Source organism: Symphalangus syndactylus, chromosome 2, assembly GCF_028878055.3.
Source record: "Symphalangus syndactylus isolate Jambi chromosome 2, NHGRI_mSymSyn1-v2.1_pri, whole genome shotgun sequence".
NCBI classification, from domain to species: domain Eukaryota; kingdom Metazoa; phylum Chordata; class Mammalia; order Primates; family Hylobatidae; genus Symphalangus; species Symphalangus syndactylus.
The window spans coordinates 78832778-78856274 of NC_072424.2; the positions used below are offsets into that span (position 1 = coordinate 78832778).

At 37.2% G+C, this 23497-nt stretch overlaps 1 protein-coding gene and 1 non-coding gene across 2 annotated transcripts in view; both read left to right on the plus strand.

Moving 5' to 3' along the window:
• LOC134733784 (uncharacterized) overlaps positions 1-23497 on the plus strand; it is a 140508-nt gene that overhangs the window by 78076 nt on the left and 38935 nt on the right. Inside the window, exon 5 of the mRNA XM_063624470.1 lies at positions 11088-11148. Within this exon, the coding sequence (XP_063480540.1) occupies positions 11088-11148 (61 nt within the window). The remainder of the gene's footprint in view (positions 1-11087; positions 11149-23497) is intronic.
• On the plus strand, positions 5560-5663 carry LOC129478193 (small nucleolar RNA U13). The gene has a single exon (XR_008656346.1). It is a non-coding gene; the product is annotated as a small nucleolar RNA U13 (small nucleolar RNA).

Here is a 23497-nt window from a genome sequence, read left to right on the forward strand (position 1 = left end):
AGCAGATGTAAAGTAACTTAAAACCAAAATTCTAGAATCCGTAAACGCCATAGATCTACATGCCCAACAAACAGGCATATGGAAGGGTGTGTGAGATCATCTCTCCTGGATAGACCCCTATTCCTGTAGGGGGGCGGGGGGGTCACTCCTTGATTGGAAAAGAATGTTGCTAATTATACTCATGTTTGTCTTATGTTATTTGCTAATTCTGGCCTGCAAAGCTGCAGTACGAGTTATAACCGCTGCACCTGACAAACCTGTTGTTTCACACATCTGCTCTCTTCAATCAACTAAACTTGATGCAAAAAACAGAAAAGGGGGAGATGTAGGAGTTCGGTCAGGGTTGTGGGAAAAGTTATAAAAATTATAAGGAAAAGACGCAAACCTTCTTGGAAGGCCGGGAGGTTTTGCAAAATCTTTGGGTAAGGATTTGGCTGAAGGCAACTGAATTCTGTCAGAGTAGATAACAAGGAAGTGTAAGGAAATTGATCTAGATAAGTTAGTTTACTTGGGCCTCAGAACCTGGCCTTTAATCATCCATGTGCAGGACTACTTTCTCCGGAAGGTGGGGGGGCGACCATGTTAATTACCCACAAGTGTGTTAACTCAAGGCCTTTGTCATTAAATTTATACTGCATAAATGCCCGCAGTGCCGGCTTGTCGAGGCTGCAGCCGCTGTGACTCTTTAAAGCATCCTCTTGGAAGTCTGTGAGTGGCCCTGTCCCCTAGCTACGCAGCCAGGCAAAAAACCTGTGTCTGCATACATTTTTTCATCTGTCACTCAACCAGGGTCTGCGAGTCAGACCCGGCAGTTCTTTAAAAAACATTTATAGGTATCATTGTTCAGTTTTATTTTTGATTCCATTAATTTTAAATTTGTACCATGTTATCTCTTTCATAAATCACATTCATATTCATTTTCTTCGTTATTCTATGTGTATTCCTCAAGTTTATCACTTGTTTCACTGATCAATTTTTTCTGTAATATTTCAATAATGTATTGCTTCTGTCCATTGAATAGTATTGAAAGATTTATATTATTCAAATAATGATTTAAATAGTTCTTCAGTTTATCTTTTCACTCTTACTTAATAGTTGCTAATATCACTGAGATCCACTCTAAAACTACTGGTTTGGATCTCTGGATATTGCAGAGAAAGACTTGACACAGCCAAATTTGAATAATTACTTACATACCTTAGGCTGTGCATATTGCTTTACAGCACTTCATCCTTATGTAACTGTAACTATATTGACCACCTCCTCTGAAGCTAGGACAAGGCTCAAAATCATATCTGGTTTTTCTTTCTATATAATATTTTTTTTAAACCAGCTTCTCTCTAAATACAGTTAGATCCCCAGCCAAAGGAAATTCCTCTGTCCACTTTTCTTCTCTTACTAGATGCAAAACTTCTCTTAAGAACATCATATGACTGTAAAACAAAATATTTATTTTCAAGGTATATGTGATGTTTAATTTTATGTGTCGACTTCATTAAGGGCTGCCCACATAGCTGGTAAAACCTTATTTCTGGCTGCTTGTGGTGGCTCCAGCACTTTGGGAGGCCAAGGTGGGCAGATCACTTGAGGTTAGGAGTTTGAGACCAGCCTGGCCAACATGACGAAACCCTGTCTCTACTAAAAATAGAAAAATTAGCCAAGCGTGATGGTGCATGCCTGTAATCCCAGGTACTCGGTGGCTGAGGCATGAGAATTGCTTGAACCTAGGTGGCAGAGGTTGCAGTGAGCTGAGATTGTGCCACTGAACCCTAGCCTGGGCAACAGAGCAAGTCTGTCTCAAAACAAACAAACAAACAAAAAAACCAAAACACCTTATTTCTGGGTGTGTCTGTGAGGGTGTTTGCTGAAGATATTAGCAATTGAATTGGTAAACTGAGTAAAGAAGATTCTCCCTCACCAAATCTGTTGAAGCCCTGGATAGGACAAAAAGGTGGAGAAACTGAATTTATTCTCTCTTCTTGAGGTGGGATATGCATCTCCTCCCTTTGATGCTGTTAGACAGCAGTGCTCCTGGTTCTTTGGCCTTTAAAGTGAATTATACCCCTGGCTTTCCTGGGTCTGCAGCCTGTAGACAGATCATGAGACTTAGCCTCCAGAATCATGTGAGTCAATACCTATAATAAATCCCCTCATGTTCTATGTATATACTATCAGTCCTGTTTCTTTGGAGAATCTTAATACATTATATTATATCTGTTATTACTCCTCTTATTCATCTAGTCCATTGGTCTTCACCATTTTGTGCAGTGCTGCATCATATCTGATCTTTTGTGTGCCACACTTAAAAGTTTCTTAAATTTTTCTGTTTTGCTTCTTCATTCTATGACACCTCAATAAGTAAAATGACAAAAGATTCTCCTTGATAAGAAGTAATATCTTCATATACTTGTAAGATCTATTCTGGGGTGAGATTTACTTCCCTCTTTTTACCTTCATCGTTTCCAATTTTCTCAATATTGTCATTTAATTATTATTTAAAAATATTTTTCTATATCTTATTCAGATTATTTACTGATCTGTGGAGAATTGGTCTTAGAGGATGCTGTTTTAAAAATCCTTTCCAGCTGACTTTTGCTTGCAGATTGCACTCTGAGTTACAAATACATCTCTTAAAATCATGTTGTTAAAGAACTGCTAGTCTGGGGAAGCTTTCATTTAGTTTGCCTAAATTATAAAAAGTGGATCAAGTTGGTTGGAATTCTCTTAAATGCACAATTTTAGTTTATATGGATCTTTCTTAGTTATGACCCATTAGAATTAGAGTCTGCAGAAAGTCCAAACTCTCTACTCTCGTAAGAGGCTTAAATATTCTTATTGTTAGTATTTTAGATTTTATTATAGATTTTTTCTTCTCTTGATGCTTTCATGATATTCTTTTATTAATTAATTTTACAAATTAAAATGTGAAAATGTTTTGGGGTGCAGTTTTAATGTTTTAATATACTTTTGAAAATGTTATCTTTGTGTTTAATATGAGAGTGCTGTGAACATGAATTAATTAATCTTTATTCAGTTTATTTTGCTTTCTAAAAATAAGACTGCAAACCAGAAATAATGTCAGTGTTTATTTCAGGATATTCCTGTAGGTCAGTTTTATCAGAAACAATAGTCTGCTTACCTGGGAAGAAACAGTTTGTTAAATAAGAGCTTACTTATCAAAGTTCATTTAAAAACGCTCACATTGGCCAGGTGCAGTGGCTCATGCCTGTAATCCCGGCACTTTGGGTGGCCCAGGTGGGCAGATCACTTGAGGTTAGGAGTTCAAGACCAGTCTGGCCAACATGGTGAAACCTGGTCTCTACTAAAAATACAAAAATTAGGCTGGGTGCGGTGACTCATGCCTGTAATCCCAGCACTTTGGGAGGCTGAGGTGGGTGGTTCATGAGGTCAAGAGATCGAGACCATCCTGGCCAACATGGTGAAACCCCGTCTCTACTAAAAATACAAAAATTAGCTCAGTGTGGTGGCATGCACCTGTAGTCCCAGCTACTTGGGAGGCTGAGGCAGGAGAATCGCTTGAACCCGGGAGGCAGAGGTTGCAGTAAGCTGAGATCACGCCATTGGACTCCAGCTTGGTGACAGAGCGAGACTCCTTCTCAAAAAACAAACAAACAAAAAACAAAAATTAATCGGGTGTGGTGGCAGGCACCTGTAATCCCAGCTACTAGGAAGGCTGAGGTAGGAAAATCACTTGAACCCGGGAGGCGAAGGTTGCAATGAGCTGAGATCTTGCCATTGCATTCCCACCTGGGTGACAGAGCGAGACTCCTTCTCAAAACAAAACGAAACAAAACAAAACCCCTCACATTGCTGTCTACCAAATTGAAACTATTCTATCACAAGCTATGTTCATTTTGAACCAATTTCCTGCCTCAAAAATCTTGCCCTAAACCACCTAATCCCAGAAACACTTTTGATTTCTCTTTTCTGAGACACTGCTAAGATTCTTTCAAAGGGATGCTTTCCCTATTATAGTGAGTTCAAATAAATTTAGTTGATTACCAAGTTGCTTGGTGAGATATTGGTGGGTTCAACAATCAGAAACAGTAATGTCTAACAGAACTTCATGCAATCGTAGAAACATCCAATATAGTAGTCGTTAGTCACATGTGCACTTAAAATATGACTAGTTAACTAAGGACCTCAGTTTTAATTTTATTTAATTTTAACTGCTTTAAATTTAAATTGAAATATACATACACAGCTAAGTTCTCTCATATTAGACAGAGCAGATCTGGAGGTTCCACTGACATTCAGTTGAGTTCTCACCTCACTGCTGTGGTTGAGATTTTTGAGTCAGAAACAGTACTTCCACTGAGCTTCTTTCTCCTTCCTGCTTAGTAATCTCGCTGACTGTGATGGGGGAGAGGAAGATTTTGATCTGTTTTTTTTTTCCTTTTGTCGTGAAATGCTAAGTTTATATTCCCTTCCAGGAAATACAATTTTGGAGGAGATTGTATAATGCTTTTATTATTTTCTGATCTGATTTGAAAGCTGTTATCTTTGTTGAAAAATCAGCTTTGTTATTTGTAACTCTATCTTTGTCCTTGCTCTGTGTGTGTGTGTGTGTTTGTGTCTGTGTGTGACTCTGTAAGAAGAAAGTGAATAAGCATAAGCCCCAATAAGTCTGTTTCTCAGAACAGACCCAGGGACTGAGGACTGCAGAAAGTTTTCACTTAAATCAGTTTCTTTTGGAGAAATTTTGCCTTACATTATTATCAATTAGTATCTTATGAGAATTTTCCTTAGTTTTGTCTTCTTTGCTTCCCATGAGAACTTGATTCTGGAAGATATCTCTCATCCAAAGTTTCCATCTACACAGACTTTGAAGTCTGTATAGTTGACTGATTCTAAGGGAGAGGTTGTGTGATGTAGCAGGGTAAAGGCCAACCATTTGAGGGCCCAAGACAAAAGGTGCATCAACAATACTGTTGATGGGTTGATGCTAGAATTCTCATGAGTTTATCTCATTTTAAACTAAGTCTGTGCCTCATTCTGGTCAATTCTCCTAACTCTTACATATTTTTACACATCAATTTCTGTAAATATCTTTCTAAATGACTTGATTTCACCTTGGATAATTTAGGTCATAGTGGTCACTTTGAGAAACTTTCGATATGAACAAAACTGTTTATTTGAGAAGCACTTTGGAACAGAAAGGGAAAAAAATCCCAAACATCCAATGGTGGACATTGATTTTATTGTTATAATGAAACTCCCAAAAGAAACTCTGATTCCAAAATTGCTTCCTTAAAAGTTTCTTTGGCTAATAAATGTGAAAAACTTGAAATTATCTTTCTTTTAGATAGTCCCAGTCAGAACTTGAACTTAATGGCTTTTGTCTTACTGTCTTGGTTCATCTTTTGCTTTTCCATTATACTCTACCGCTACTCCTCTTTCTGATCTGGTTTTCTTATATTTTGGGTGTCCAGAAACCCCCAAAGCTGACCCATCTGTGAAAGTTAAATTCCCTTTAGAAAAGGCAAATCTCTTCTGGTTGACTTTAAGCCCCAAGACTCATAAAAAGACTAGCATTAGATCCTTTTGTAATTTATAAGCATCATGGTTAGGATTTAATGCTCATATGTGAGCTGAGCCTCCCTCAAACATTGTTAGGACATCAACACAATACCAGTCTGATGGAAAAAAAAAGACTAGTATTAGATGAAAGCCATTGTCAAAGACTTTCATACCTGTAGATGAGATAGAAATTTACAAAAGCATTTAAAATAGCTTTAAAAACATAAAACCCAGGTTTCTGGATCAATATCAATTGGTTTATATGTTAAGAGTAATCTTATATACAAAAATTGGATTAAAAAAGGACTAAATGGGCCATAAGAATTACTACTTAAGAAGACCCTGAATTGCACAGGAAACTGGAAGGATTTACAAAAGCTGTGGAATTGCTAAATTAAAAATTCTCCCTTTTAGAGCAGTTTTATATTCACAGCAAAATTAAGGAGAAAGTAAAACAAACAAACAAAACTCTCCCAATTATCTTTTTCTTCAAGTCTTTCAGAATTCCCCTATTGATAATCAGATTATAGATTTTTAGCTAAACTAAACTTTGACTTTCCAGTATTTTTGTATCTACATGAAGCCCAGGTTGAAGATCTTCGTGCTGGATTCTTTATGGGCAAAAATTCTACTGATATTGGCAGAATTGTTGGGGATGAACTCGTTAAGTTTCAGATTGATCCAAGGCTTTTATAATATCCTCCAAAACCAGAAGCTACGAAAGTTCTCAAGTCAATAGGTAAAAGCCAAGTAGGCAAAGAATATTAGTCATACATTATACTGATCTTTGTACCACTCCAATTCATTTAGCCAAGAAAATGAATGGGTGAGGATATAGATTGTTCAGGACCTTAAGCCCAAATAAAAGTCAACCTCTGCTTTCCTGTGGTACCAAATCCCAATACTACTTAATCTTCAATGCCATCATTATAAACTTTGTTCTGCTTTCTTTAGTGTCCTTTTAGATTAAAAATAGTCAATACCTGTTTATTTGTTTGTTTTCTCCTAGGACAGTTGAAATATTTACCTGGGCAGTTGAAGGTTTATGGAGTCACCCTCCCATTTTTCCCAGGTGCTTAACAAGGAACTTCAGTATTGCAAATTTTTCTTAGTATGTTGACTAATTTTGCTATGTTCTAAAGACAAGTTGAGCTTGAAGGCTGACTTTGATTTACTTAATGTTCTAGCTCAGAATGGTTATATCATTTCCTGCCCCCCAAAATTACAATTTTGTCAAAACACAGTGCATTATCTGGGACACAATTTATCCTAAGGGGAGTACATTCTTCACCACTGATAGGTTACAAGCCACTCAAAATTTTCCTAGACTGATTACTAAGAAATAATTAAAAGGTTTTCTGCTTTTCACTGGCACCTGCAAGCAATGGATTCCTAGCTTTTAAAAAATCATCTCATCTTCATATTAATTATTTAGTCCTTGGTAGCTGAAACTGTTTTCTGGGAATCTAAATATGAACAGGCATTTTGTGACATAAAATTATCTCTTCAAAAGCCTCAGACTGTGGGCCTTTCTAATTATAAACTCTCTACCTATTTGTGTATGAATGCTCTGGGAAATCCCTTAGTGTTCTGATCCAAAGCCATGGGAATCATCACAGACAAATTACTTATTTCAGCCTTTCCCTAGATCCATAATCTTGTGTAAGCAGCAGCAGCAGCCAAACAAGTGGAGGCTTCACTGACTGGGTTTTAGGGTCTTCCTTAAGCTTGATGTTTTTTTCGTGCAGTGTAATCTGTGTTACTTACTGAAAATACATTCAATTTCTCAGCAAGCAGGCTTAACTCCTGAAATTTTATTACTTTCTCCTTCACCAATTCTGTCCATTTTTGTAATATTTTAAATCCTACTAACCTCTTTCATTACCCTAAGAAAGGTAATCCCACAATTGTTTAGCTTCTGTTCAATAACTGACTATGTTTGAACAGGTTTATTATAAATTGCCCTAGAATATTCTGATTCAGTAACGTTTGTTGATGGGTCATCTCTTACCTCTGAAACTGGAAAATGTCAGGCAGTGTATTCCATGACAAATATCAATTCACTCCTAAAATATACCTAATCAGAAGTAAATTTAGCCTTAATGGTAGAATTTTTTGCACTTGCCAGAGCTTGACAATAGCCAAAGACAAGGTTGATTTATAGCCTCAGAGCAGGTAAGCCACTGGATAATTCTACAATTTTGGAATGCTTTGGAAACAACATTTTAAAAATTGTAGTGTTCTGTCTATATATTACTCTATATCTGTATATATAACCGTGGCATTAAGTACACACACAATGTTGTGCAACAATTACCACTATCTATTTCTAGAACTTTGTCATCATCCCAAACAGGAACTCTGTACCCACTAACTGTTCCCCACTACTCCCAGCTCTTGTAACCTGTATTCTACTTTCTATCGCTATTAATTTCCTTATTCTAAGTAACTCATATAAGAGGAATTACGTGGCATTTGTTCTTTTGTGTTTGGCTTATCTCACTAAGCATAATGTTTTCAAGGTCACATGTATCAGAATTTCATTCTTTTTTTTTATGTCTGATTAGTATTTCATTATATGTCTATACAACATTTTGTTTATCCATTCCCCTGTTGATGGACACTTGGGTTGTTTCCACCTTTTGGCTATTGGGAATAATGTGGCCATGAACATTGGTGTACAAGTAACTGTTTGAGTCCCTACTTTCAATTCTTTGGAGCATATACCTTGGAGTGGAATTTCTGAGTCATATGGCAATTCTATGCTTAACTTTTTGAGGAACAGCCAAACAATTTTCCAGAGTGACAGCACCATTTACATTCCCACCAGCAATGCAAAGGGTTTCTAATTTCTCTACAACCCCACCAACACTTGTTATTTTCCATACTTTTGACAACAGCTATCCTAATGGGTGCAACGTATTAATAAATGTTTTTAATCTTAGCAATTAACCATCGCTATGGAATTGTGTCCCTCCAAAATTCAAATATTGAAGTTCCAATGCCTAATATGATGGTTTTTGGAGGTAGAGCCTTTGGGAGGAAATTACGTTTAGATGAGATCATGAGGGGGGAGACTTTTTGATGGGACTCATGCCCTTATAAAAAGAGACACCAGAGACCTTGCTCTCTCTTCTCCACTGAGGAAGGCCATGTGAGCACACAGTAATATGGCTCCATCAACATGCCAATAAAAGAGCTCTCACCAGAACCTGTCTATGCTGGCAGCCTGATTTTGGATTTCCAGGCTCCAGAACTGTGAGAAAATAAATTTCTATTGTTTAATCCACTTCGTCTGTGGTATTTTGTCATGGTAGCATGAGCTGACTAAGACCCCAGTTAGAAATGGTTAACAGATTACATAAATTTTAAATATTCTAGAACTTCCTAACAGTTGGCTATCATAAAAGTTGAAGCTATGCAAAAACATATAGCATGGAGTTAAAGGAAATGCCTACATAATCAGTATGGCAGGCAGATAGCCCTCACTAAGATTCTGGGCCCCATGATAATCCTAGAAACCAATTCTTTTGAAAGGCTGAAATAAGCTATTGTAGAATGCCAGTTATTGACCCCAGAAACTGAAAAGAGTTACTGGAAAAAATCTGGTTGTAAATTTCACAGGGATATTCTCTGACACTTTAGAGTAGATACTTGATGATACTAGAGGACCTCAACTGAAACCTTGCCAAAAATTTTACATGAAATCATCTACTACTACAAGGACAAATTGATCACTACAGTCAGTCAATGTGAGTGAAGAAATTTTTACTAGGATTGCGGAGGGTATCTCTGGTAGATGTCTGTAAATGTACGATATGGACAAGAACCCATACCAATATGGACAAGAACCTCCTGTCAACGTATTCAAAGAGTCTATATAACCTACTTTCTTCTATGGGTTTTGAATATGTCCTGATCAGTATTTGCTAATTCTTAGAGTGAGGTGAAGTATTTACTTGCTAGAGAGCTGTGGTTCTGAGAGTATCAAACACATTACTGTGTTCTCAACCTGGAATTCCAATCCCTCCAGTGATACAACACTCATCTTACTAGCACTGTTAGAAGATTTTGTAAAGCTTTGTACTTACTCAGAAACTCCATCGTGCCTATCACTCTCAATCCTTAGGTAAATTAGGTAGAGCTAATCATATTTTAAAACTCGAACTTGCAAAATTATCTGACATTTTTTGTCTTCCTTGCCCAAGGTTATTCACTCTGGCCCTTAAGACAATGAAGTTAACATCTCCCAGCACTCATTGCCTCTTACCACATGGGCTTTTAAAAGGTCATACTATGAGACTGGCTATTTCTTTACTAATTTTGGACTGTACTTCAGATACACATCTCAAGTTAATTAGACTCAGAAATCAGCTAGACTCAGAAAGGGAAAATGTGGAATGCATTTAATACCTGTCTCTCATGTTTACAGACTTTACCAACAAGGTTTACTATGTAGGTAAATCTTTGGATTCTTTATAAAATATAACATTTCATCTATTTCATGACATCCTTACTGCATGTTCTCCTATCTGGCACCTATTTATCTCTAAAGAGTGTCAAAACCATACAATACAACTTAGCATCAAAAAAGGGGTATTTTGGCCAAGAGCTTGTTATTTGGGAAGCCCCCTACCACAGGTATTGAATTTGTGGCACAAAAGTCTTTTGAATGTTATCAGTAACTTAGACAGGAACTTATGTTTGTAAATTAATGCTTGTTCAGGCTACTCAGGTAGTCTTTGCTATCACTCTGGCTACATTTTGATTGCTATTTTTCCTTCTCAGCAAAAAGGTAACTACATAGCTTTTTTCAAAGAAGAAAATAGCTATGTCTTTACTAAGATATGAAACTGTAACTACACAGGGAAATTATAGATGGTTTTCTTCTGCCTTCAAGCCTCTGTATATCACTTTCTAATAGAGGCATGGATGATGGGGAAAATATTAACATGTTATAGTTCAGATATTGAAAGGAGAGTTAGACAATGTCAGTAAGTTTATAGAAATCAATAGAACACCTTCTCTGTTCAAAAATAGAGTCCATAGACATACATGGACTGTAGAGGTATTATTTGTACCATTTTAGGAAAAAGAATATTCTTTTTACCCCCATAGATATTTCTGATAATTTTAATATTACTAAGAAGGTCCAGGAAACCAATAAGAACATTACAAAATTAGGTAATTTGACTAAAATGCCCGTATTTAGTCTATAGGCTTTTTGGTGGATGCAGTCTGTTTTCTTGATTTAGTTTAGTTTGGCCACCCTTGGCTCTTGGCTTAGGCGTAGATTACAGAATCTGATCATAGTATTCTTGGTATTTGACAGTGGTACTATAATGTTCAAATGTGTAATCTCTAGCATCTTAAATGCTTTTCATAACCACTGTTCCATCAAATGATAATTCAACAAAAAGAACAAGGAAACCTGGGTATGCAGTGGTTGAAATGACCACCAACAGAATTCAGATATGTAACGATGACTGTACAAACATCTATGTAATCATCTCCCCCATGTAATAACCATCTGTTTTCCAGATCAGGCTGAAGAATGTCCATGATGGAGAATTGAGAAACAAGACCATTTGCATCAACAGGAATTTGGTAAGATTTTAGACTATGTCGACCTGACCTAGTTGTTTATTCCAGGAAAATTTTGTCTGGGAGAGATAGAACTATAAACCAATATATAAATTCACTGTTTGTTTCAGAACTTTCCTACAGACCAATTTATTGGGCATAATCTGGTGACCTGGGAATCTGGTGACCTGGGAAAATTGCTCACATATCAAACAGGGGCTTATTTTTAAAGATTTGCTTCAAGACCCTCACTGTGCTATGTCTACCAATCCTAAATGAATATACCAAAACTTTTATCCAATTCTAATCAGTTCCCTGTCTTGAAAGACGTACCTTAAATCACCTGGGTTCAGACCTCACCATCTTATAACTATCTCAGTGCTGATAGCCTTCTTTTGAGATACGGCTAAAACTTTCTCAAGATGGTGTTCTCATTTAGTGCAGAAATTCCAAATAAAGTAGGTTTTGCTATATTAACAAGTTGTTGGGTGACATTTTTGGAAGTTTAGCAAAAATCTCTATAAACGTCTTTAGAAAAAATAACATTACCATTTCTTATAATGTTTAGATTTAATATGTTGAGATTACTTCAGAAGTTTAGAAAAAATACTGATTTTAGATATTGAAAAAAATTATTATTGAATTTTTAAAATTTCTCTTTAAAATTTATTCAAAAAGCAAGTATATTATGAAAGTTGAATAAACCAGAACTGTTGGCGTATGAGGGTTAAGTAGCATTGTTTGTAGTGGTAAGACGTTATTTCTATACATTAAAAAAGTTTCAAGTTGTAATTTAGGTGAAAAAAGAATCAATTGCTGTGGCTTATTCAATGCCCTAAATTTCCAAATGAAAAATAAGAAAAAATGTGCAAGCTATTGTTGACAATGTGAAGAGAGGTATTGGGAGCCAAATGAAAAGAACTTTAAAACATTGAGCATTAGAGAGCATTTAAAAGAAAGATAACATTTGGGAAAAGGTTTGATTGAGATAAAGTTGGTTAAGATTTGTCCTCTATCTGTCAAATTGAGTATTGATTTTGTGCATGTATATATTGTGCTGACTGAAATTAAAATGATGAAACTTAGAGATTTGGAAACTAGAATAGGTGAACAAAAGAGGGCTGTAGGGTGACCTAAATTTCAGTTAGATACTACTGACTGCAAGGAATAAAGGGACTATTTAGATTTCAAAGGAAAAATAAGAAATTTAGCTAGGTGAATTAATACTGTAACTGACTTTGAATCAAAAGAATATGGATTAGTTACATTGTACTTATTCTTATTTGAAATAGGAGTTATATAAACTTACCCTTTTATTTTGATTTTGTCTACGCTGTGCCATTCCAAATGTTCTGACTGTGTTAGGAAAGAAAATGATTCAGAGAAACTCTGATTGATTAAAGCAGCATTATGAGTAGATTTTGGGTGTTTTAGAAACTAAAACACATTAGTAAAACTTATTTTTTGAAAAAAATATAAATTTGGTCATTTACTGGCTTAGCAGTGATTTTCATTTTAGTGCAATTATGCTTATATTCTTCCTGAAAGATTATTGGGTATTATCATAACATACCACTTTTATAATCTCTGACTCTCAAAATATCTTTGAGATAGAGATAAAAACTTGCTACACTTTTAATGAAGTGATTATCATTGAAGTCAATAGGTTGTACATATTATACACAATAGAAGTGTTTTGCAAATCCCTCTCTGTATTTTCTTCATTGTTGATATATGTTATCAACAAGAGTATTATGCACCTGGAAAGCAAAATTCCTCTTTATAGATGCCACATTTTAGGGACTGTAAACAGAATCACAAATCAGTGGTACCATATGCTGACAATACTTCTTTGGTAGAAAGCATCTCTATTTGCCATGATTATGAAGAATCACACTTTTTATGTTTCAATACTTGAGAATAATTATAATAACCAGCAACTCAAGCTTTTTTAAAAAAAAAATGTTTGTTTATTCTGCCTTCTATCCTGTCATGTCATAGAATGGTTGCTTGATCCTAGTAGGGCCACATACTGCTTCATTCATGATCAATGTGACAGAAAGCCTTCCTTCCCACATCAGGATCAAAAGTCTTCCTTTTGAACCACTCAGATGAGTTGACACAGTGTGCTAATTGGCTTAGGCCTAGATAATCTGGTCCAGTGACTGTAGAATGAAGAATGGAATTACCAATTGACTGGGGCCAATGTAAGACTCATTCCTAGAACTGGGGTCATTAGCTCCTATCCATGGAGCTAATGGTGCCAGGAATGGATGTTGGGAGAACAATCACAACATAATACTGCCTGTCTCCAGACTGATGTCTGTGATGCTTCTCTATATTTAAATGTTGACCTTTCTCTTCTTTCTGTTTATTGAAATGCTTCTCATCTTGTAAGGATAAGTTAAAGATTTATTTTCTTGCTACAAGACACCTTCTTTGACTCTTAATCCTCATTATCTATTTTCTCTGTTGGACTTATATTTTACACCATATAATATACAGCTAGATTATATGCTGCCATTTAAAGTTGACTTAGCTAATTTTTGATAGGTTTAAGCCACAAATAAGTAACAAAGAATACTTTTATTTTTACCCTGCACTTGTTTCATGTGAGTACCTTTTGTTTTTCAAGCCAGGTTGTACACTCTGTCACAGATGTTTTTCCCTTGTTTTCTGCTGTGCCTCACAGAGTTAGGTTCAGAGTAGAAATGGCAGACTATTATTGTCTAATTCTTAATGATCCAAAACACAGAACTGCTAATGATTGCTATGTTGTTGGTCATTAAAATTTTAAAGCTTAATTTTATGGATTATATTTGGTTTTATCTTAAAATGATATCAATTTTAGTTTAAAAAACCATTAAAATTTTAATTTAATCACATAATAGTCTTAGCTTCTTATGTTTTAACTAAATATATATTACAGAGGAATGAAGACTATATATGAAATTATTTTAAATTGCAAAAAGATTCTCAGCTGTGCAAGAATTGTTACTCGGAGTCTCTTGAGTGCTTAATAAATATTTTGTCTTATTACTGTCTAGTTCATGTTTGCTTATCCATTGGAAAATTAAAATAAATCTCCTAACTTTCATAATGATTTTATATCAATCTTCTTTATAACTCCTCTGAGAAAGGATGGTCAATGAGGCATTCTGTAAAAGAAGGTTAAAGGTTTTGTTATTTTAAATCTGCATATTAAGCTCATAATTCGAAATGCTTATGCTTTTCTCAAGTTCCTTCTAATGGCTGTATTGTTTTATTTACTCTGCTTAATGTAACTTCTAAATAAATTATAGTTATCATAAGCTTTCTCTAAAATATGATGATTTTGAATCATAGAAAAATGATTGATGTGCTGTGAACTATCATTCTTAAGAGTAGGGATCTTTGGAGCCGCACAAACTGTGTTTGAATCCTAACTGAATGACATTAAACATTAATTGGATGACATTGGGCAAGTTACTTAACTTCTCTGGTGCTTCAGCTTTCTCATTTGTACAACAGTGATAATAATAGTACCTACATTATAGGGTTCTCATGAAGGTAAAAGTTTGGTTTAACTTTATTTCTGCATATGAGTTGTATGCAAAATGTCATCATAGAATTACAGAATTAGACATAGGAAAACCTATTTGCTCTTTATTGAAAGATGACTATTCTTAAGTACTACTTAAGTTAGCATAAGTAAAATGCCAAAGTTATAAGTATACAAGGGAATCCTTTTAGAATTCAGAGGAGAAAATACAGCTGCCGTTCACTAGGTCTGGAAGCAGGATTTGGAAAGCAGCAGAAATCAAGGCAGCTTCTCTCCCTCTCTTTCCCTCTTTATTGTGGGATGTAAGGACTCTCTGCTAAGCATCTTTCTTTGTAAGTCTGCTTTATGATTCTCTGTTTTTCCAGATACTCCTCCTCTTCTCCATTTGTTCATGAGCCTGACTTAGCTACCTCAACTTGGCACTGTATCCCTTAAGTGAACTGCCCATCAGAGATAAACTAGAGTTCTTGTATCCTTATAACTGATTTTGGGAGAAATCATAATTTGTCCGGCTAAGACCAGTTACCCACAATCATCTAGTAAACTATGCCAAGAGGAGGGATAAGACAGCCCCCTGTCCATTCAGAAGGGGGTTTGGGGCCCACTACTCCTAGGACAGGCATTGACTAACAGGGAAATTGACTAGCAAGTACTGGTTAACTCTGTTTTGAAGATGGACTTAAAAATTTAACAGAAGGAATGTAAAAACAAAGTAGAGAATACCTGTTAATTAATTTCCTAATCAATTTATTTTTAAAGTGATTTACACACATTTTCACTGATCATCTTTCCATGTGTCCCCTTAGCCTCATGTCTGGCACATGACATGGAGGATGGTGGCTCTCCTGTCTACTCCTTATATCATAGGGACAGGGGACGAGTAAAATGGAGGCCCAGATGTCTAAATATTTTAAGTTACAAATCAAACCAACAGATTGTTGAATAAAATATGTTTTATCCTATTTCTTTTACAAATTGACCTTCATAATTATTTGAATGGCCAGATTTAAAGTTAGGGATCTCAGACTCCATGAAGTTCTATGCTCAAATGTGGTGGCTTACCCATTTTTCTTTCTACTGCTGGCTCTGTGAGGGACTTATGTCCACATATGTGCTCAACTTGGTCCACCTGTCCAAACTCTTTCCACATCTCCTACAACCAGCCACCTCTTAGACCTATGAAATGCACACCTGCAGTACAATCTACCCTCAGGAGAATTGAACTGAGGCAGAGGCTTTTGCAGGCCTTAGAAACTGGCTCTACAAAGTGCAGAGCCCAGGTCAGTGTTCCTTCTTACCTGAGCCTAAAGACAGTTCGGGTGGTGAAAGGAAGTATGTATATCCATTAGATTATGATTCCAGGTGTCAATGAGATTTATCATTGAATGAAAATAAGGAGGGTATTTAATTTTCATAAAGTGGGAGGTTTATGTTATTAACTAAGAAAGGCCAGAGAACACTGATTGTTAAATATGGAGGTTTTACTTTTGCATTTAATAAATGGAAAATAGAGAAAAAATATTAATCATCTCTTTTTTAAAGAAGTCCAAAGCACAAGAAATGCAACAATTATACTTCTTGATATCAATGTTTAAGAAAAAGTTAATAAATTAGACAATGTAAAAAGTGGATTAGTATTTCATGGAAAACAGAAAAAAGCAGGGGTACAACCTTAGTTTCAGACAAAACAGACTTTACATCAACAAAGATAAAAAACGACAAAGAAGGGCATTACATAATGGTAAAGGGTTCAATTCAGCAAGAAGAGGTAACTTTCTTCAATATATACGTGTCCAATACAAAAACACCCAGATTCATAAAGCAAGTTCTTTGAGACCTTTGAAGAGACTTAGACTCTAACACAATAATAGTGAGAGACTTTAAATCCCCACTGACAATATTAGGCAGATCATCGAGATAGAAAACTAAAAAAGATATGCAGGAGCCAAACCCAGCTTTGGATCAAGTGGACCTGCTAGATATCTACAGAACGCTCCACCCAAAAACAACAGAATATACATTCCTGTCATCGCCACATGGCACTTACTCTAAAATTGATCACCTAATCGGAAGTAAAACACTCCTCAGGAAATGCATAAAAACTGAAATAATAATAAACAGGCTTTCAGACCACAGTGCAATCAAATTAGAACTCAAGATTAAGAAATTCACTCAAAACCACACAACTACATCGAAATTGGACAACCTGCTCCTGAATAAATCTCGGGTAAATAAGGCAGAAATCAAGAAGTTCTCTGAAAATTATGAGAACAAAGAGACAATGTACCTGAATCTCTGGGACATGGCAAAAGCAGTGTTATGAGGGAAATTTATAGCACTGAATGCCCATATCAAAAAGCTAGAAAAATCTCAAGTTTACAAGCTAATATCTCAACTAAAAGAGCTAGAGAACCAAGAGAAACAAACCCCAAAGCCAGCAGAAGACAAGAAATAACCAAGATCAGGGCTGAATTGAAGGTTGAGATGGAGACATATAAAACCCTTAAAAAGTGAATGAATCCAGAAGAGGTGTGGTAAGATGGCCGAATAGGAACAGCTCCAGTTTGCAGCTCCCAGCATGATTGATACAGAAGACAGGTGATTTCTGCATTTCCAACTGAGGTACCTGGTTCCTCTCATTGGGACTGGTTGGACAGTGGGTGCAGCCCACGGAGGGCAAGCTGAAGCAGGGTGGGGCGTTGCCTCACCTGGGAAGCACAAGGGGTCGGGGGATTTCCCTTTCCTAGCCAAGGGAAGCCGTGACAGACTACCTGGAACAAGGGGACACTTCTGCCCAAATACTGCACTTCTTTTCCTAAGGTCTTAGCAACTGGCAGACAAAGAGATTCTCTCCCTTGCTGGGCTCAGTGGATCCCACGCCCATGGAGCCTTGCTCACTGCTAGCACGGCAGTCTGAGATTGAACCGCTAGGTGGCAGCCTGGCTGGGGGAGGGGCGTCCACCATTGCTGAGTCTTAAGTAGGTAAACAAGCAGCTGGGGAAGCTCAAACTGGGTGGAGCCCACCGCAGCTCAACAAGGCCTGCTGTCTCAGGACTCCACCTCTGTGAGCAGGGCATAGCTAAACAAAAGACAGCAGACAACTTCTGCAGACTTAAACGTCCCTGTCTGACAGCTCTGAAGAGAGCAGTGGTTCTCCCAGCATGACATTTGTGCTCTGAGAATGGACAGACTGCCTCCTCAAGTGGGTTCCTGACCCCTGTGTAGCCTAACTGGGAGACACCTCCCAGTAGGGGCCAACAGACACCTCAAACAGGTGGGTGCCCCTCTGGAACAAAGCTTCCAGAGGAAGGATCAGGCAACAATATTTGCTGTTCTGCAACATTTGCTATTTTGCAGCCTCCGCTGTTGATACCCAGGCAAACAGGGCCTGGAGTGGACCTCCAGGAAACTCCAGTATACCTGCAGCTAAGAGACCTGACTGTTAGAAGGAAAACTAACAAGCAGAAAGGAATAGAATCAACATCAACAAAAAGGACATCCACACCAAAATCCCATCTGTAGGTCACCAATGTCAAAGACCAAAGGCAGATAAAAACCACAAAGAGGAGGAGAAACCAGAGCAGAAAAGCTGAAAATTCTAAAAATCAGAGTGCCTCTTCTCCTCCAAAGGATTGCAGCTCCACTCCAGCAATGGAACAAAGCCGGATGGAGAATGACTTTGACGAGGTGACAAAGGTAGGCTTCAGAAGGTCAGTAATAACAAACTTCTCCAAGCTAAAGGCGGATGTTTGAACTCATAGCCAGGAAGCTAAAAACCTTGAAAAAAGCTTAGATTAACTAGAATAAACAGTGTAGAGAAGACTTTAAAGACCTGAAGGAGCTGAAAACCATAGCACGAGAACTTCGTGAAGCATTCACAAGCTTCGATACCCGATTTTGATCAAGTGGAAGAAAGGGTATCAGTGACTGAAGATCAAATTAATGAAGTAAAGCAAGAAGACAAGGTTAGAGAAAAAAGAGTAAAAAGAAACAAACAAAGCCTCCAACAAATATGGGACTATGTGAACCAAATCTATGTTTGATTGGTGTACCTGAAAGTGATGGGGAGAATGGAACCAAGTTGGAAAACACTCTTCAGGATACTATCCAGGAGAACTTCCCCAACCTAGCAAGGCAGGCCAACATTCAAATTCAGGAAATACACAGAATGCCACAAAGATACTCCTTGAGAAGAGCAACTCTAAGACACATAATTGTCAGATTCCCCAAAGTTGAAACGAAGGAAAAAATGCTAAGTGCAGCCAGAAAGAAAGGTCGGGTTACCCACAAAGGGGAGCCCATCAGACTAACAGCAGATCTCTCGGCAGAAACCCTACAAGCCAGAAGAGAGTGGGGGCCGATATTCAACATTCTTAAAGAAAAGAATTTTCAACTCAGAATTTCATATCCAGCCAAACTAAGCTTCATACGTGAAGGAGAAATAAAAGCCTTTACAGACAAGCAAATACTGAGCGATTTTGTCACCACCAGGCCTGCCTTACAAGAGCTCCTGAAGGAAGCACTAAACATGGAAAGGAACAACTGATAACAGCCACTGCAAAAACATGCCAAATTGTAAAGACCACGGATGCTAGGAAGAAACTGCGTCAAGTAATGGACAAAATAACCAGCTAACATCATAATGACAGGATCAAATTCACACATAACAATATTAACGTTAAAAGTAAGGTTAATGTAATTGGGGCTAAATGCCCCAATTAAAAGACACAGATGGGCAAATTGGATAAAGAGTCAAGACCAATCAGTGTGCTGTGTTCAGGGGACTCATAGATGCACATAGGTAGAGATCCACATAGGCTCAAAATAAAGGGATGGAGGAAGATCTACCAAGCAATTAGAAAGCAAAAAAAAAAAAAAAAAAAAGAGGGGTTGCAATCCTAGTCTCTGATAAAACAGACTTTAAACCAACAAAGATCAAAAGAGACAAAGATGTGGAGAAATAGGAACACTTTTACACTGTTGGTGGTGGGACTGTAAACTAGTTCAACCATTGTGGAAGACAGTGTGGTGATTCCTCAGGGATCTAGAACTAGAAATACCATTTGACCCAGCCATCCCATTACTGGGTATATACCCAAAGGATTATAAATCATGCTGCTATAAAGACACATGCACATGTATGTTTATTGAGGCACTCATCACAATAGCAAAGGCTTGGAACCAATCCAAATGTCCAACAATGATAGACTGGATTAAGAAAATGTGGCACATATACTCCGTGGAATACTATGCAGTCATAAAAAATGATGAGTTCATGTCCTTTGTAGGGACATGGATGAAGCTGGAAATCATCATTCTCAGCAAACTATCGCAAGGACAAAAAACCAAACACCACATGTGCTCACTCATAGATGGGAATTGAACAATGAGAACACATGGACACAGGAAGGGGAACATCACACACCAAGGCCTGTTGTTGGGTGGGGGGAGTGGGGAGGGATAGCATTAGGAGATACACCTAATGTAAATGATGAGTTAATGGGTGCAGCACACCAACGTGGCACATGTATACATATGTAACAAACCTGCACATTGTGCATATGTACCCTAAAACTTAAAGTATAATTAAAAAAATAAAAAAAAAAGAGACAAAGAAGGCCATTACATCATGGTAAAGGGTTCAATTCAAAAAGAAAAGCTAACTATCCTAAATACATATGCATCCATTACAAGGGCACCCAGATTCATAAAGCAAGTCCTGAGAGACCTACAAAGAGACTTAGACTCCCACACAATAATAATGGGAGACTTTAACACCCCACTGTCAATATTAGACAGATCAACGAGACAGTAGATTAACAACGATATCCAGGACTTGAACTCAGATCTACACCAAGCAGACCTAATAGACATCTACAGAACTCTCCACCCCAACTCAACAGAATATACATTCTTCTCAGCACCACATCGCACTTATTCCAAAATTGACCACATAGTTGGAAGTAAAGCACTCCTCAGCAAATGTAAAAGAACAGAAATCACAACAAACTGTCTCTCAGACCACAGTGAAATCAAATTAGAACGCTTGATTAAGAAACTCACTCAAAACCACAAAACTACATGGAAACTGAACAACTTGCTCCTGAATAACTACTGGGTAAATAATGAAATGATGGCAGAAATAAAGATGCTCTTTGAAACCAAGGAGAAAAAAGACACAAGGTACCAGAATCTCTGGGACACATTTAAAGCAGTGTGTAGAGGGAAATTGATAGCACTAAATGCACACAAGAGAAATCAGGAAAGATCTAAAATTGCCACCCTAACATAATTAAAAGAACTAGAGAAGCAAGAGCAAACACATTCAAAAGCTAGCAGAAGGCAAGAAATAACTAAGATCAGAGCAGACCTTAAAGAGATAGAGACACAAAAAACCCTTCAAAAAAATCAATGAATTGAGGAGCTAGTTTTTTGAAAAGATCAGTAAAACAGATAGACCACTAGCAAGACTAATAAGGAATAAAATAGAGAAGAATCAAATAGACACAATAAAAAATGATAATGGGGATATTGCCACCAATCCCACAGAGATACAAACTATCATCAGAGAATACTATAAACACCTCTACGCAAATACACTAGAAAATCTAGAAAAAATGGGTAAATTTCTGGACACATACACCCTCCTAAGACTAAACCAGGAAGAAGTTGAATCTCTGAATAGACCAATAACAGGTTCTGAAATTGAGGCAATAATTAATAGCCTACCAAGTAAAAAAAGTGCAGGACCAGACGGTTTCACAGCCGAAGTCTACCAGAGGTAAAAAGAGGAGCTGGTACCATTCCTTCTGGAAGTATACCAATCAATAGAAAAAGAGGGAATCCTCCCTAACTAATTTTATGAGGCCAGCATCGTCCTGATACCAAAGCCTGGCAGAGACAAAACAAAAAAAGAGAATTTTAGACCAATATCCCTGATGAACATCGATGTGAAAATCCTCAATAAAATACTGGCAAACCAAATCCAGCAGCACCTCAAAAAGCTTATCCACCAAGATCAAGTTGGTTTCATCCCTTGGATGCAAGGCTGGTTCAACATATGCAAATCAATAAACGTAATCCATCACATAGACAGAACCAAAGACAAAAGCCACGTGATTATCTCAATAGATGCAGAAACGGCCTTCGGCAAAATTCAACAGCACTTCATGCTAAAAACTCTCAATAAACTAGGTATTGATGGAATGTATCTCAAAATAATAAGAGGTATTTGTGACAAACCCACAGCCAGTATCGTACTGAATGGGCAAAAACTGAAAGCATTCCCTTTGAAAACTGGCACAAGACAAGGATGCCCTCTCTCACCACTCCTATTCAACATAGTGTTGGAAGTTCTGGCCAGGGCAATCAGGCAACAGAAAGATATAAAGGGTATTCAATTAGGAAAAGAGGAAGTCAAATTGTCCCTGTTTGCAGATGACATGATTGTATACTTAGAAAACCCCATCATCTCAGCCCCAAATCTCCTTAAGCTGATAAGCAACTTCAGCAAAGTCTCAGGATACAAAATCAATGTGCAAAAATCACAAGCATTCTTACACACCAATAACAGACAAACAGAGAGCCAAATCATGAGTGAACTCCCATTCACAATTGCTACAAAGAGGAATCCAACTTACAAGGGATGTGAAGGACCTCTTCAAGGAGAACTACAAACCACTGCTCAATGAAATAAAAGAGGACACAAACAAATGGAAGAACATTCCACTCTCATGGGTAGGAAGAATCAATATCATGATAATGGCCATACTGCCCAAGGTAATTTATAGATCCAATGCCATCCCCATCAAGCTACCAATGACTTTCTTCACAGAATTGGAAAAAACTACTTTAAAGTTCATATGGAACCAAAAAAGAGCCTGCATTGCCAAGACAATCCTAAGCCAAAAGAACAAAGCTGGAGGCATCACGCTACCTGACTTCAAACTATACTACAAGGCTACAGTAACCAAAACAGCATGGTACTGGTACCACAACAGAGATATAGACCAATGGAACAGAACAGAGCCCTCAGAAATAATACCACATATCTACAACCATCTGATCTTTGACAAACCTGACAAAAACAAGAAATGGGGAAAGGATTCCCTATTTAATAAATGGTGCTGGGAAAACTGGCTAGCCATATGTAGAAAGCTGAACCTGGCTCCCTTCCTTACAGCTTATACAAAAATTAATTCAAGACGGATTAAAGACTTAAATGTTAGACCTAAAACCATAAAAACCCTAGAAGAAAACCTAGGCAATACCATTCAGGAGGTAGGCATGGACAGGGACTTCATGACTGGAACACCTAAAGCAATAGCAACAAAAGCCAAAGTAGACAAATGGGATCTAATTAAAGTAAAGAGCCTCTGCACAGCAAAAGGAACTATCATCGGAGTGAACAGGCAACCTACAGAATGGAAGAAAATTTTTACAATCTACCTATCTGACAACGGGCTAATATCCAAAATCTACAAAGAACTTAAACAAATTTACAAGAAAAAAATCAAACAACCCCATCAAAAAGTGGGCAAAGGATACAAGCAGACACTTTTCAAAAGAAGACATTTATGCAGCCAACAGACACATGAGAAAATGCTCATCATCACTGGTCATCAGAGAAATGCAAATCAAAACCACAATGAGATACCATCTCACACCAATTAGAATGGCGATCCTTAAAAAGTCAGGAAACAACAGGTGCTGGAGAGGATGTGGAGAAATATGAACGCTTTTACACTGTTGGTGGGAGTGTAAACTAGTTCAACCATTGTGGAAGACAGTGTGTAGATTCCTCAAGGATCTAGAACTAGAAATACCATTTGA